The sequence below is a fragment of the Vidua chalybeata genome, chromosome 18 (genome assembly GCF_026979565.1).
Source record: "Vidua chalybeata isolate OUT-0048 chromosome 18, bVidCha1 merged haplotype, whole genome shotgun sequence".
Classification (NCBI taxonomy): domain Eukaryota; kingdom Metazoa; phylum Chordata; class Aves; order Passeriformes; family Viduidae; genus Vidua; species Vidua chalybeata.
In genome coordinates, this window is record NC_071547.1 from 4,608,843 (window position 1) to 4,621,812 (window position 12,970).

Consider the following 12,970-nt stretch of genomic DNA (forward strand, 5'->3'; position numbering starts at 1 on the left):
TAATTTTCCACTAAACTGTGTCTCTTGGAAGGTGTTTCGTTTGTGCCTCGAGCATGCAGGTGGTGTGTGCAGTGTTGGCACTGAAATGCCCACTCAGAGCCGGGTCCTGCTGTCCTGGATGGTCCCCAGGCCCTGGACAGACAGATGGTCACTGCCCTGGGGAAGGCCCTGTGGCCTGAGGCACTGCAGGCATCGTGTCAACGAACTGAAATTTCAAACAAATATTTTGAATATACTGCTTATATTGGAATATTTCCTGATTGAATCAGAAGCTGGTAAAGACATAACTCTGCACGCTGATTTTTCAGGTGTATTTTGTGGTGGTGGTGGGGTAAAATCCTCATACCACCAGTGCTGTCATGAGTGTACATGTAATTTCTGTGTGTGGTCATTTTCTGGGAGATCAGTTGGATGTGTGAATGTGTGCTGACAGAGGAAGCTCAGCCTGCCTGGGTGAGGGTCAGGAGCCATCTGGACAAGGGTGGCTCAGCCAAACTTCATGGAATCCCTGAGGGCCCCAAGACGTGAACCTCCCTGGCAGGGGTGGTCAGGGATGGCTCCTGGGCTGGGCAGGATGCCAGAATATCTCTGGTGGAGGAAAAGGGGCAGCTCTGGGCAGCACATGGCAGCTGGTGGGCACGAGGTGTGTGCTGCTCCCCATCCCTGATCCACCCCTGCAGCCAAGGCTGGGGGGATGTGTGGGAGACAGAGGCTCCTCTCCTCTTGCTCTGTCCCTGTTTCTGTCGCTGAAGTGTAAAATAAAATGGTGCTGGAGCAAGGAGCTCTCAGTGAGGATTGCAGCTGCCCCCTCCCCGGTGCCCAGCGTGGGACAAGGGGGAAGCTGCAGGTGGGAGGTGCCCTGACCAGGGACAGCTGCAGTTTTAGGACACAATAAAGCACTGAGGTGGAAGATGGCGCTTTATCCTGGTCCCTGGGGTGCTCCTGCAGGTGGAGTCACTGCTCTGAGCACAGGGCTGGGATGTGGGAGATGTGGAAGGTGCAGGAGCTGGACCGTGAGGAATTTCCCAGCGCTCCGAGTCCCGAGTTCCACAACTCAGTGACGTTCCTTGCTGTGACTTCCTGACTCAGTACCAGCTCATCCCAGCTGCTGGCATCCAGGGAAGTCTCAGGGCTCTGTCAGTCACTGAGCAGGGCTGGGATCTCACCTGATGGCTCTGACAGAGCAGCTCTTGGCTCAGAGAGCACTCCGCTCTTAATCCATACTCAGGATTTCCTTTATGGAGCTGTCAGCCGTTCATAACTGACCTTGATTATACCTTGCAGAGGAGTTTAATTCCCCAAATGGTGCCATTAAAGGTCTCTCATTCGTGCCAAGGTTTGCTTGGCCAAGTCTTGACCTGCTGTATTTTCCTTCTCCCTGTGCCCTCAGGGAGAACACCTTGCTAAGCAGAGCTTCCTTCACACCCTCAGCTCTGTGCTGGCAACACTTTCCCCTGTGTTTTCCAAAACCAAGATGTTACAGAGGCACTGGGAGATGAGATCCAGGCATGCTGGCAGCTGTGCTTGAAAGGAAAAGTGGTTGGGAACTGAATGTTTAAGGAGCAAAGATTCAGCTGGGCTTTGGCTGCTTGCAGCAGGATTAGGGAGAGTGACAGCTGGGGATGGAAGTCACCACTCTGCTGCCAGACCCGACCTGCTGGGTCTGACCTCCTGTCTGCTCCCTGCAACAATTACCCTCCTAGTTTGTGTGCGGTCCTGTTTGTTTTTGTCCCCTAATCGTGCCCCTGAGGAGCACTAAGTGACAGCTTCCTCTGGGTCAGCTGAGTGCCAGTTGTGAGTCAGGGAGGGCAGAGCTGCTGGCACTGCTGTGCAAATGGAATTCCTGGGCACAGCTGGTGCCAGGTGATCGCTGAATTAGGCGTTGATGGAGAGTTGCAGTCATTTGGGACAGCTGTGTCACAGGAAATTTGTCAAACAAAATGAGAGAACAGAACAATGCTGTAAAAACCTTAACTATGAAATTTGGGTACCTTTATTAGATGATTTTTATCTAAGTGATGCTCAGTTCCCTCAGTTAATCCTCAGCTCATTGTTTCCCTACTGTGAAGTTTCTCAGAAATGAAACAACCCTTTTTTTATACCTTTTTGAAGTAGCTGGTGATGCTCAGCTGCATCAATCCTCCATGAGATCTCCTGTGCCATTGGGAAAACCTGGGAGCAGAGGAGGTTCCTGTGCACTCACCCCACCGCAGGTCCATGTCTGAAATTCCATTTTTTCCCTAACTGCCTCTTCCCTTCCTGCAGGTGAAGCAGATCATGGAGGAGGCTGTGACGAGGAAGTTTGTGCATGAGGACAGCAGCCACATCATCTCCTTTTGTGGTGAGTCTCCCATGCTGGCCTGGACTGGGGATTTTGGTGCTGTGCATCCCCTGCCTGGGCTGTGCCATTCCTGGGAACCTGGAATCCACAATCCAGGACCTTGGGCTGGGGAAATGGGGAGTGCCAGAGGATGGATTGTTCTGGCAGAGGTCAGAGTCCCTGAGGTCTTTGTGCTTCAAATATACAGGGATGTGTCAAAAGAGGGAGGGATGCTGGCAGTGTGTGCAGCCATTGAGGAAGGACTAGAAACAATACTTTATTTTTAAATTCCCTTGAGAATTGATCCAACTGAAAGTCTGTCAAGTCCAAATCTTTTCTGGAATAGGAGTTTATGGAAAGGAGGCTGGGCTTTCTCCTTTCTGCTGGGCCCTCACATCAAAGACACCCAGGAGCCTGTTCCCAGCCCATGGCCCCTGCGTGGGGTCGAAAGAGCAGAGCAGACTTCCAGGTGTGACTCATTCCCTGCTTTTCTGTGCAGCACGAGGCTTCTCAAGCTAGGATTATTTATAGGCTCCTGTGACAGGGGGCTGAGGCATCCAGGCACGAAGGGCTCCTTGGTTCCTTCTGGCCTCTTAAGATGCTGCTGCATTTCCCTGCTTCCTGGTGTTCCCCTCCTGCTCCATCTGCTGTTCCTCTCACTGGAATGCTTCCTTCACCTTCCCCAGTGCCGTGGCTCTCCAGGAGCTGGGTGAGCTTATAAATAACCTCTTTCCCTGCTAAGCAGAGCGTGCTGCAAGCCTGGCTCTGTCTGCCAGAGCTGCCCTTTTCCCTGGAGAGAGCTGCTTTCCCAGCAGAGCCCTCCTCACGGAGCCCTCTGCGCAGCCGGCGCAGCGCAAACCCCTCGGGATGGAGGCAGGGGTCTGGCAGGGAAGGGCAGCAGCCCCCCTGGTGCTGTGAGGGGGGGTTTGGAGCAGACAAACACGAGCTGGCATCTGTCACATCCAGGCTGCCCTGAGAGGCTGATGGGGGAGCTCAGGGTTTGGTGTCCACGTCAGCCAAGGCTTCTCAGCCCGAGGGGTTTGGATCACGTCAGAGCTCAGGAATATCTTCGGTCTTTTGCCAGGAATCAAAGCTCCTCTTACCTGGGTGTAGCTGAGCAGGGCCCCTGCACCATGTGCATCTGCTGTAGATGACATCCTGTGTGTCCTGGCTCTGCTGTAAGGTTTATCCTGAGGGATGAGGAGAATCTCTTTGCAGTGGTGACACAACTGAGCTCCAAAACTCGTCCGATTTAAAAACCCTGCCATCACCCCTGGATTTAGTAGAGCACTGGGAGGGTTTTTCCTGTGGAAGCTGCATGTTTCCCTATAGTTGGCCAGCAGGAGAGGTGTTTAGCACAGGTTCAGATCTGGCATTGGGAACAGATGCTGCTGACAGCTCTGTCTTGGTGCTCTGTGCCAGAGGCCTGGCAGGAGTTGAGATTTCTCCCTGCCTGGCAGGAGCTGGGATGTGCTGCCGGTGACCTGAGCACAGTGAGAGCACCAGTGCTCCTTTTGGGAATTTGGAATGGAACTGGTGGCACTGGGAGCTCACTTTTTGGGAGTGCAGATGGGCAGGAGCAGCCCTGGCTGCTCACCCCCTGTGGGTACTGGAGCTTTCAGCACCAGCCTGAGCTGGGCACTCCAAATGGGCACCCCTGGGTGCAGTCCCAGGCAGGTGAGGCTGTTTGCAACTTGTATTTCAGCTGTGGAGCATAGGACAAATGAGGGAGATGCTGGCTTTTCTGGCAAAGCCATGGAGCAGTTTGGGTTTTATTTTATTTGCAGCTGCACATAATCCTCCAGCAGCTGAAGCCCTCTGGGCTTTGGGAGGGCTTGTGCAGGGCCTGCTTTCAAAGCCAGATGTCCATGCAGTGGCTCTGCCTGGCTGCTGGGGCTCAGCAGGGCTGGGCTGGCCCAAATCTCTTGTTGCTCTGCCAGCACAGGCCGTGTCTCGTCCCCCCTCGGATGCTGCTGCTCAGCACCGAGCTCAGGCATGGATCAAGGCAGGATAATGAGCCTCTCCCAGCCTGGGAGCTGCTGTGATGGGGCTGCATGGAATGCCTTTTTCTGTGTCTCCATGGAGGTGTTCAGCTGTAGGGAAGCGTGCCTTTCCAGGCAGGGGGTGAAGCAGCATCTGGGCTCAGCTCAGCAGTGCTGGCTTCCCAGGGAGGAGGGAGCAGAACTCGTTGTCACACCTGGATCAAGGGCCTGAGGACTGTGGGTCCGTGTGATTTTCCAGTGCTTTGATCAGCCTGTTTAATCAGCCTGTGTCTGGCACTAGACATCCATCCTGAGCCCTCCCAGGGGGCGTTGGGAACGAGCTGCCAGCGGAGCCTGTGCGTGTGTGCGTGCCTTTCTGTGGAGTCATCGCTGGTTCCCGGGATCCCTGCTCACCCTGGCAGGGCAGGGAAGGGGTCTAGGGGCTGTCTGAGCACTCACTGGGGTTTGGTGAGTGCCTCTGGGCACAGTTCAGGACATGGAGTCAGGCACAGCCTTCCACAGGGGCTTAATGAGTCCTGGTGTCCCTGAGTGCCAACGGAGTTCCCAAAGCCAGACTGAGCTGCTGGCACTGCCTGTGGTTTATCCCCCGGCTCTTTGTTCCTTCAGCTTTTCAGAAAAATGCTTCTATGAACATTGAGATTTTTTGGGGAAAATTGCCCCATTTCCTGTGCTGCTTTAGAAACCCTCAGGGTGCCTGTCCTTGCTCCTGAGCTTTCTGCTCCTGACTTGCACCATCCCAGCAGAGGGAGTGAAACCTCCTGTTCCAGCTGTGCCCATCCCTCAGACTGGGCTGAAGGGAAAACATCAGGGAGATGCTGGTTTCTCCACAATCCACAAGAAACCACAAAAAACCACAAAAAACCACAAAAAGGAGAGTGTCAGCCTGTTTGCCCGGCACAGCAATTGCCCTGCCTGGAGAAGCTGTGGTGCTTGTTGTTAATTCCCGTGTGGGATGGGATTACAATTTCCTGAAGCCAAGGTGGGGGATGTCTCTGCCTTCACATTTATTGTCTGAGGAGTTTTAGGAGTTTCCATCCATGGAAATGTTCAAGGATAGGTTGGATGGGGCTTAGAGCAACCCAGTCCAGTAGGAGGGGTCCTGATGAACAGTTCCTTTCTGGATTCCTTGTAACCCCCTCAGATCCTGGGGAGTGCTGTGAGGTCTCCACACAACCTTCTCTTCCCCAGGCTGACCAGCCCCTCCTGTCTCAGCCTGACTCCATAGGGAAGGTGCTGCAGAGACCCCGAGGTTGGCTCCGTGGGGTAGAGCATGGTGCTACTAAAGCCAACATTGCGTGGTGCTAACAACTGTGTGGCCAGTCCCTCAAAGAGTTGGACTGGGTGATCCCTGTGGGTCCTTCCAAGTGGGAGCAGCCTGATCCTGGGGCCTGTGCTCTCTGCAGCCGCCGTGGAATGCTGTGTGCTGTTCGGGCTGAAGCGGAGGGCGGCCGGGTTCCTGCGCAGCAACAAGATCGCAGCGCTCTTCATGAAGGTGGGCAAGAGCTTCCCCCTGGCAGAGGAGCTCTGCAGGAAGGTGCAGGACCTGGAGCAGCTCATTGAGAACGCGTAAGGCACCAGCGGGGCTGCCAGTCCTCTCTGCTCCCTCGGGTTTTGGGGTGGGAAGGGTGGTTTGGGTCCAGCTTGAGCCTCGACAGGAGGAATTGCTCCTTCAGTCTTCTCCTGGGTTTTTTTATATCTTGACCAAACTGGTTGCTGTTCTAGGAGACTGAGTTGTGGTTGTGGTTTAAGCAGGGGTGGACAAGTTCTAAGTCTCTCTGCCTCTGCTCTGGTGCTTCAGGGACAGCTGAGCACGCTGCTCCTGAGCTGTCACAGTTTATGGACCAGTTCACCAAGCCAGCTGGAACCACGTTTGGCCTGTCTCGGTGTGCTGGGCTTGGAGCTGCAGTAATTCAGCTGCTGTTTGGGAGAGGATTACTCACCCTTGGACAATAAGCAGGGAGATGGATGGAGCAGCTACGTGCGGGCAGGAATTTTAAGCTGTCCTAAGATGAGCTGCTCTGCCTGTGAGCTCAGCTGTGGAAAGGTGTGTGGGCTGGAGGACTGTGCTGAGGGAGAGCAGAGTTCTGGGGTGTCTTTACAGCGGGGAACTGATTTGGTGACGTCTGGTTACAAATGCAGATGCGGCCCCTCTGGAGCAGGGGGTGGGATAGGGACAGGAAGCACCTCCAGAGCTAATTCCCTGGGATCCCCCAGCCACTATGGTCAACACCCCCAAGCTCCTGGTGGCAGGAGCACCCTGGGCTCCCTCAGAGTTCAGGGGTGAGCCTGTGGTGTTGTTGTCTCTTGTCTTGTACCTCTACAGGCGAAACCAAGCCCAGGGGGTCCCGGAGAACGTGCGCAAGGTGCCGAAGCTGCCCAACCTGTCTCCTCAGGCCATCAAGCACCTCTGGATCCGCACGGCCCTCTTCGAAAAGGTCCTGGATAAAATCGTGCACTACCTGGTGGAGAACAGCAGGTGAGCACTGGCACAGCCCACCCATGTCCTGCCCACGGCACTGGGGGTGTTGCTGCCTGGGCAACACCTGTGTCCACGTGGGCCAGGGAAGTCCCTGGGTGGCACGGGCCAGGTGTGTCACTCAGTGCCCATCGTGGGGACTCTGATGGGTGCCCTGCTGCTGGTGACCACTGTGCACTCCCTGAAATACAGACAGGCCACACTGGCCCTGGTGATGGCTGGGTTGTCAGGGCTGCATTGTCTTTGTCTTCTGGGATCTGCATGCTCAGGTGTCCTGTCCTGGGACAGGTTAGTTAGGAGATGGAGAATGTGCTGCAGGAGGGTTGCTGCTCCCCAGGAATTTCTCAGCCTGTTTAGGGCTTCTTGCCCTCTCCCCATCAAGGGGAGATACAGAAAGAGAAGGGCATGATGAGGATTTAAACCACTGTCTATAACTTTGCAGTGCTCCAGCATTCTGCTGTCCTTTATTTCTTCTAGCAAGTACTATGAGAAGGAGGCTCTCCTGATGGATCCAGTGGATGGGCCAATTCTAGCATCTTTATTGGGTAACCCTTGCTTTACTTGCTTTCCCTCCTTGCTTTCCAAACCTATGCTCCCAAATCTGTGATCTGCGGATCCGGGAGGTGACCGCGGCCGTGGGATCGAGGATGGCTCCCTTATGTTTGGGGTGTTCCTCTCCACAGTGGGGCCCTGTGCACTGGAATACACCAAGATGAAGACTGCTGACCACTTCTGGACAGACCCCTCAGCAGATGAGCTGGTCCAGAGGCACCGGATCCACAGCTCCCACTGCCGCCAGGACTCGCCCACCAAGCGCCCGGCGCTCTGCGTGAGTGGGGCATAAACCTCTCTCTGCTCCTGCTACATCCACAGCATCTGGGCTCCCTTTGCTTGGAAAGGCCTGTGGAGCCCTCTGATAAGAAGTCTTTGAGGCAGAGGTGGTGGGAACGTGGTCCATGGAGAGCACTGGTGTGCCAGCCCCTCCTGGCACTGCATGCCATGTCCCTTGGGACCATCATGTATGAGCAGAAAGCTGAATTTGCTCTGTGCATTGCAAACAAAATTCACTCCTGGGGCTTCTCTGAGCTTGGACAGAGTCAGAAATCCCCTTAGAGGACCCTGAGAGAAAGATTTCTAGTGGTGTCTCTCAAAAGTGGATAAGTGAGGAGGGAATGAGGTTCAAGAAAAGCTTGTGGGAAGCCAGAGGGTGTCTGTGCTCACCTCACGTTCATGGGTGTGTCTCTTGCAGATTCAGAAAAGACATTCCAGTGGCAGCATGGATGACAGGCCATCCCTGTCTGCCAGGGACTACGTGGAGTCCCTGCACCAGAATTCCCGAGCCACGCTCCTGTACGGCAAGAACAACGTCCTGGTGCAGCCGGTGAGTGCCTGCTGGGAAAGCTGGGCTCTGGAACACTGCTCTGCTCCTCAGCACCTTGTTCTGTCCCAAAGTGCTCTTGGATGGAGAAAAGCACTTTTTTCATCTGGGAAGACAGTGAGTGGATTGTGTTTGTGGAGGTGATATGGATCCTCCCAGTGGGATGGAAGAGCTCTGCTCCAGTCTGGGTAAAAACACAGGCTCCTCTCCCTGCCCCTTCTTTACCACAAAACTCCTCCTCCTGTCCTGTCCTGCTTCTTGTAGTCAAATAAATAAAGTGCAAACTGCTTTTAGGTGGAGCTGTTAGGTTTTCCTTGCTGGGCAGTTGTTCTTAGCCTTTTCCCAAGGCCTCGAGGTGTCCTGGAGTCTCTGCTAGGAGGTTTTCCAGGGACACAGTGGGTTCCTCCCTGCTTGTGACTGGGTGGGCAGGGCTGTGTGAGAGGGGCCACAACTGAGCTCCAGGGTGTTGTGCTTCTGGCATTTTCCAGCTCACTCTGTCGCTGTGTTTCTCTTCCCAAGCGAGATGACATGGAGGCAATCCCGGGATATCTGTCCCTTCACCAGACTGCTGACATCATGGCACTGAAGTGGACCCCCAACCAGCTGATGAACGGCTCTGTGGGCGACCTGGACTACGAGAAGAGGTGACTGGCTCCGAGTGTGCCAGAGCAGGGCGGGGGGAAGTGTTCCCCTGGGGCAGAGTTTGGATCTGGGATGCAAAGCCATCACTGTTTTCCCAGAGAAACACCATCATCCTTGAGGCTGTAATGGGAAGGAGGCAGGGAGAGGGTGACAGGAGGTGGTGTGAGATGTGTCTCTGCTGGGAAGTGCTCAGTGAGGGAGTGGGACTTGTTCCAAAACACACAAAGTGGTTTCGTTTGTTGCCCTGGGGGATTTTCTGAGGGGAATGCCCTCCCTCCCTCCCAGCACACCATGCTCCTGGGTTTCTCCTGGCTCCAGGAAGGTGGGAGTGTTTAGGACACTGATGCTTTGACCTAGAGATCTTTAGCAGAGCTTGGCCTCAATTTCGTTCATTGTCAGTTGTAGTTTTTTGGGTTTTGTTTACCTGTGTGCTTTTCATCTCCCCTTTCTTCTTGGCCCCTGGGCCATTCAGTTGTGCCTGGTACCCTCCCCTAAAATCTGTTTTCATCTCTACACTCCTTTTCTTGAGTTCTTGCCTTGGGCATCAGCCTAAGCTCTAAAAATTCCCAGTGTCAAGACGTGACCAAGGAAGAGAGGAGGCAGATGGCACAGTAAGTATGACTGTACCAGGAGTCACTCTTGCACACCTTCCTGTCCTTCACGAGCTGTTTTTAATGTTATTTAAGCACTATTTTTGTCAAGTGGCAGATGCTGCTGCTGCTCAGAATCTGGAAATTTGCTTTGTTGCAAAGAAGTGGGATGTGATTGAGTGCTGACACCCTTGGACAGCAGTGCTGGACTCTCCACAGGAATGAAACCCTGCCTCCCTGCTCTGTCTGGTGGCCACCAGCTCTCCAGCATGTTCTAGATTTGCTCAGACACCTCGAGGTGCCTGTGCTGAGACAGTTCATGAACAGAAGCAGCTGAGCAACAAATCTGTTGTGAGCTCGGGAAAAACCCCACAAATTGTGAGGGTTTATTTCCCCTCCCCGGGGCAGAGCAGCATCCCAGGCTTGGACCTCACTGCACATTTCCTTGGGGCTTCAGGGCTGCTCCTGAGGAATTCTTGGGGTGCTCTGCAGGGCACCAGTCCCTCCCTGCAGTTGCCAGGATCCATGGACACATTTCCTTTGTCTGGGAACAGCGTGAGGGCAGAGAAACCACCCAGGGCAGGCAGGACAGGACTGGCCCTGGCTGAGCTGAGGTGGCAGGGACAGCTCCTGGCTCTGGAGGGATGTTGTCACTCATCAGGCTGGCATCACTGCTCTGGGATCTCATCCTTTCTGTGGCTTTGGCTGCTGCCAGGGGATCAGGAGCAGGGTTTGGAGCTGCTGTGAGCAGCAGCAGAGCCTCTCACACCCTTGAGGCTCACGGCCTCCCTGTCCCTCTGTTCCAGCGTGTACTGGGACTATGCCATGACCATTCGCCTGGAGGAGATCGTGTACCTGCACTGTCACCAGCAGGGTAAGGCCACAGCTGGGGCTGCTGGGGGCTGTGTCACCTGGCACTCGATCCCTTACCTCTGGGGCATGGTTCTGCTTTGGCTCCAGGCAGAGCTCTGGGTGGTCACTATGATTTAAGTGCTTCTAGGAAAGTCTTCCCCCAGCTCCTGGCTGTGGTGCTTGGCTGGGAGTGCTCCCTGCAGAGCAGGGCTCTGATTTCCAAGGGGGTGATCCCAGCAAGCCTTTTCCAGAGCCTGTCTTATCATGGACTTGGAGGAGAATCCACACAAGGAAGAAAGTCCCTATTTTCCATTCCCTGAGCTTTCCAGCCTCTCAGCCTGTGCTGTTTCCCTCACTGATGGCCGTGTCTGCTCTCGCTGTTGCCAGCAGTAGACAGTGGTGGCACGGTTGTCCTGGTGAGCCAGGATGGCATCCAGAGGCCACCTCTGCGCTTCCCCCGTGGAGGGCACTTGCTGCAGTTCCTGTCCTGCCTGGAGAACGGCCTCCTGCCCCACGGGCAGCTGGATCCACCCCTCTGGTCACAGCGGGGAAAGGTGGGTGCCTGTTCCTGCTGGGGCTCCCCTGTGGACCCTCTGCCTGGCATTAGTGGCTGCTGTGTTTTAAATGATCCCCTCCCAAAATTAAGAAATTCAATGAATTAATATTAAAATGTGGTGGTTGGGTTTAGCTAATGGCCTTGCCCAGCTATACAGACCCTTCTGGAAAGCTGGGGGGTGCTGTGGGAGGGCTGCCCATGAGGGTTTGGCTCTCTGGGCTGTACTTACCCTGTGCCCAGCAGGGTTATGGATTCACCTGCCACTGGAAAACTTGATCCAGGGGCTGCTCCAGCCCAGGGAATGTGCAGACATGGCAAAGCAGGTGGGGCAGGAGCTCGGGAAGGGAGTGGTTGGACATGGGTGGCTCGTGAAGGGCAGGTTCTGCTCCCCAGGGAAAGGTGTTCCCCAAACTGAAGAAGCGAAGCCCCCAGGGCTCCTCCGAGTCCGCGTCTGACAAGGAAGATGACGAAGCCACAGATTATGTCTTCAGGATCATCTACCCCGGGACACAGACTGAGTTTGGTGAGTGCAGGGCAGGCTTTGGGGGGGTTGGAGGAGCTGGGACACGGCGCTGATGGGCACGGGGCAAAGCGGGAGGTGGTTCCAGGGGAGGGGCTCTGGTTGTGCCGGTGCTGCCTGATTTAAATGGCATCGTTCCTCCCTGGGAGGGTGGGAGGCCCTGGCACAGAGAACAGCCAGATGTGGCTGCTCCATCCCTGGAAGGGTCCAAGGCCAGGCTGGATGCGGCTTGGAGCAACCTGGGATCATGGAAGGTGTCCCTGCCCATGGCAAGGGATGGAACTAAATGATCTCCAAATTCCCTTCCAACCTAATCATTCCATGATTCTATGTTTTTTTTTGTTTGTTTGTTTGTTTTTGTTTTTGTTTTAACTTCCACTTGCTACTGAGTCCTTTGTTTCTGCAGCTGCACAACAGCATTCATAGTCAGCAAAAACCCCTCTTAATAATACCCACATAATTTCAGTAAAAAGATTCACTTTGGTCACTTGGGGGCCACCTTCTGCCATCACAAGCCCCTAGGGCTGATTCTTCTCTTGCTGCCCCCAGGCTGCACTAAATGCAGTGATGTTCCTTCAGTGTGGCTCCTGCAGCACAAAGGGGAGGTCCCAGCACCCTGCTCTGGGTGCTGCCAGGCTGCACCCACCTGTCTTCAGTCCCTTACTGGAGGGAGGGGGTGCTGCTGGATTCTCCAAACCAGAAATGCCTCTTCATGTCTGGTGGTGAATGATCTGAACCTGGCTGAAATGTCTGTACGTGTGTCCTCACTCTTCTGTGAGACGCCAAGAACTTTTCCTGACCTCTGGGGACATCATAGGTGACTTTAGAAGGGGGAGAGAATGAGTTTTAGATGGAGTTTTGTGGAGTGTTCTTTAAAAAAGCTCTGAAATCGGATGGAAACCTTTTTCTTACATTTTGGAGGCTATGAGGGAGAAATTACATCCGCTGTGACTCCTCCATAACGTCAGTTGAGATTATACTTGGTTCTCCCTGCCTTCAGCTGACTAACACAATTCAGTGAGTCAGATAAAAACCTGATTGAAGCTAAACCAGCAGATAGAGATGTGCTTTTCTGTGACTGCCTTTTGATCTACCCCTTAAAACTCCATGCTGGGGGCCACATTTTCTGGGAAATGAATTGCTGCCACCTCCTCAGCTGGCATCATCACAGCCTGTGCTGTTCCTGTGCACCTCCTCAGCCAGGGGTGGAACTGCTTCATTCTCTCTTCTCCACAGATTCGTCCTTTCTCCCCTTTCATTGGTGCTTTTGTCCTCTCTCTGTGTCTCTAGTTGCCATTAATGGTGCTTTTCACCCATTCCTTGCACCTGTGACTGCTGGGAGAGGGAAGATCCTGAAGATTCCAGCTGGAAGCAAGATGGTGGTGATCCCTAAATGTTGTCTGAGTCTCCCTGGCAGATCCCGAGCTCTCCGTGCTGCTCTGGGCACCTCCTGGCATCAGTGTAATGAGCTGTTGGTTGGGTCTGGTGCTCAGCTCACCTATGTTGTCACTTGAGAGCTCCTGCAGAGCTGGCCGTGTCACCACTGACTGCCACTGACCCATCAGCTCAGTGGGAGGGGAAGGGACTTCTGTGGGAATAATTCAGTATTTTTCCTGCCAATGTCATTTATTCC

At 54.3% G+C, this 12,970-nt stretch overlaps 1 protein-coding gene across 3 annotated transcripts in view; it reads left to right on the plus strand.

The window, feature by feature from the left end:
- SGSM1 (small G protein signaling modulator 1) overlaps positions 1-12,970 on the plus strand; it is a 36,065-nt gene that overhangs the window by 7,568 nt on the left and 15,527 nt on the right. The window contains exons 3-14 of one of the 3 annotated variants that reach the window (XM_053959770.1): positions 2,266-2,341; positions 5,727-5,889; positions 6,647-6,799; positions 7,277-7,344; positions 7,483-7,628; positions 8,049-8,180; positions 8,697-8,821; positions 9,368-9,430; positions 10,216-10,283; positions 10,652-10,815; positions 11,211-11,340; positions 12,628-12,798. In XM_053959770.1, the coding sequence (XP_053815745.1) occupies positions 2,266-2,341; positions 5,727-5,889; positions 6,647-6,799; positions 7,277-7,344; positions 7,483-7,628; positions 8,049-8,180; positions 8,697-8,821; positions 9,368-9,430; positions 10,216-10,283; positions 10,652-10,815; positions 11,211-11,340; positions 12,628-12,798 (1,459 nt within the window). The remainder of the gene's footprint in view (positions 1-2,265; positions 2,342-5,726; positions 5,890-6,646; positions 6,800-7,276; positions 7,345-7,482; positions 7,629-8,048; positions 8,181-8,696; positions 8,822-9,367; positions 9,431-10,215; positions 10,284-10,651; positions 10,816-11,210; positions 11,341-12,627; positions 12,799-12,970) is intronic. The other 2 variants (XM_053959771.1, XM_053959772.1) reach the window with 2 other exon arrangements.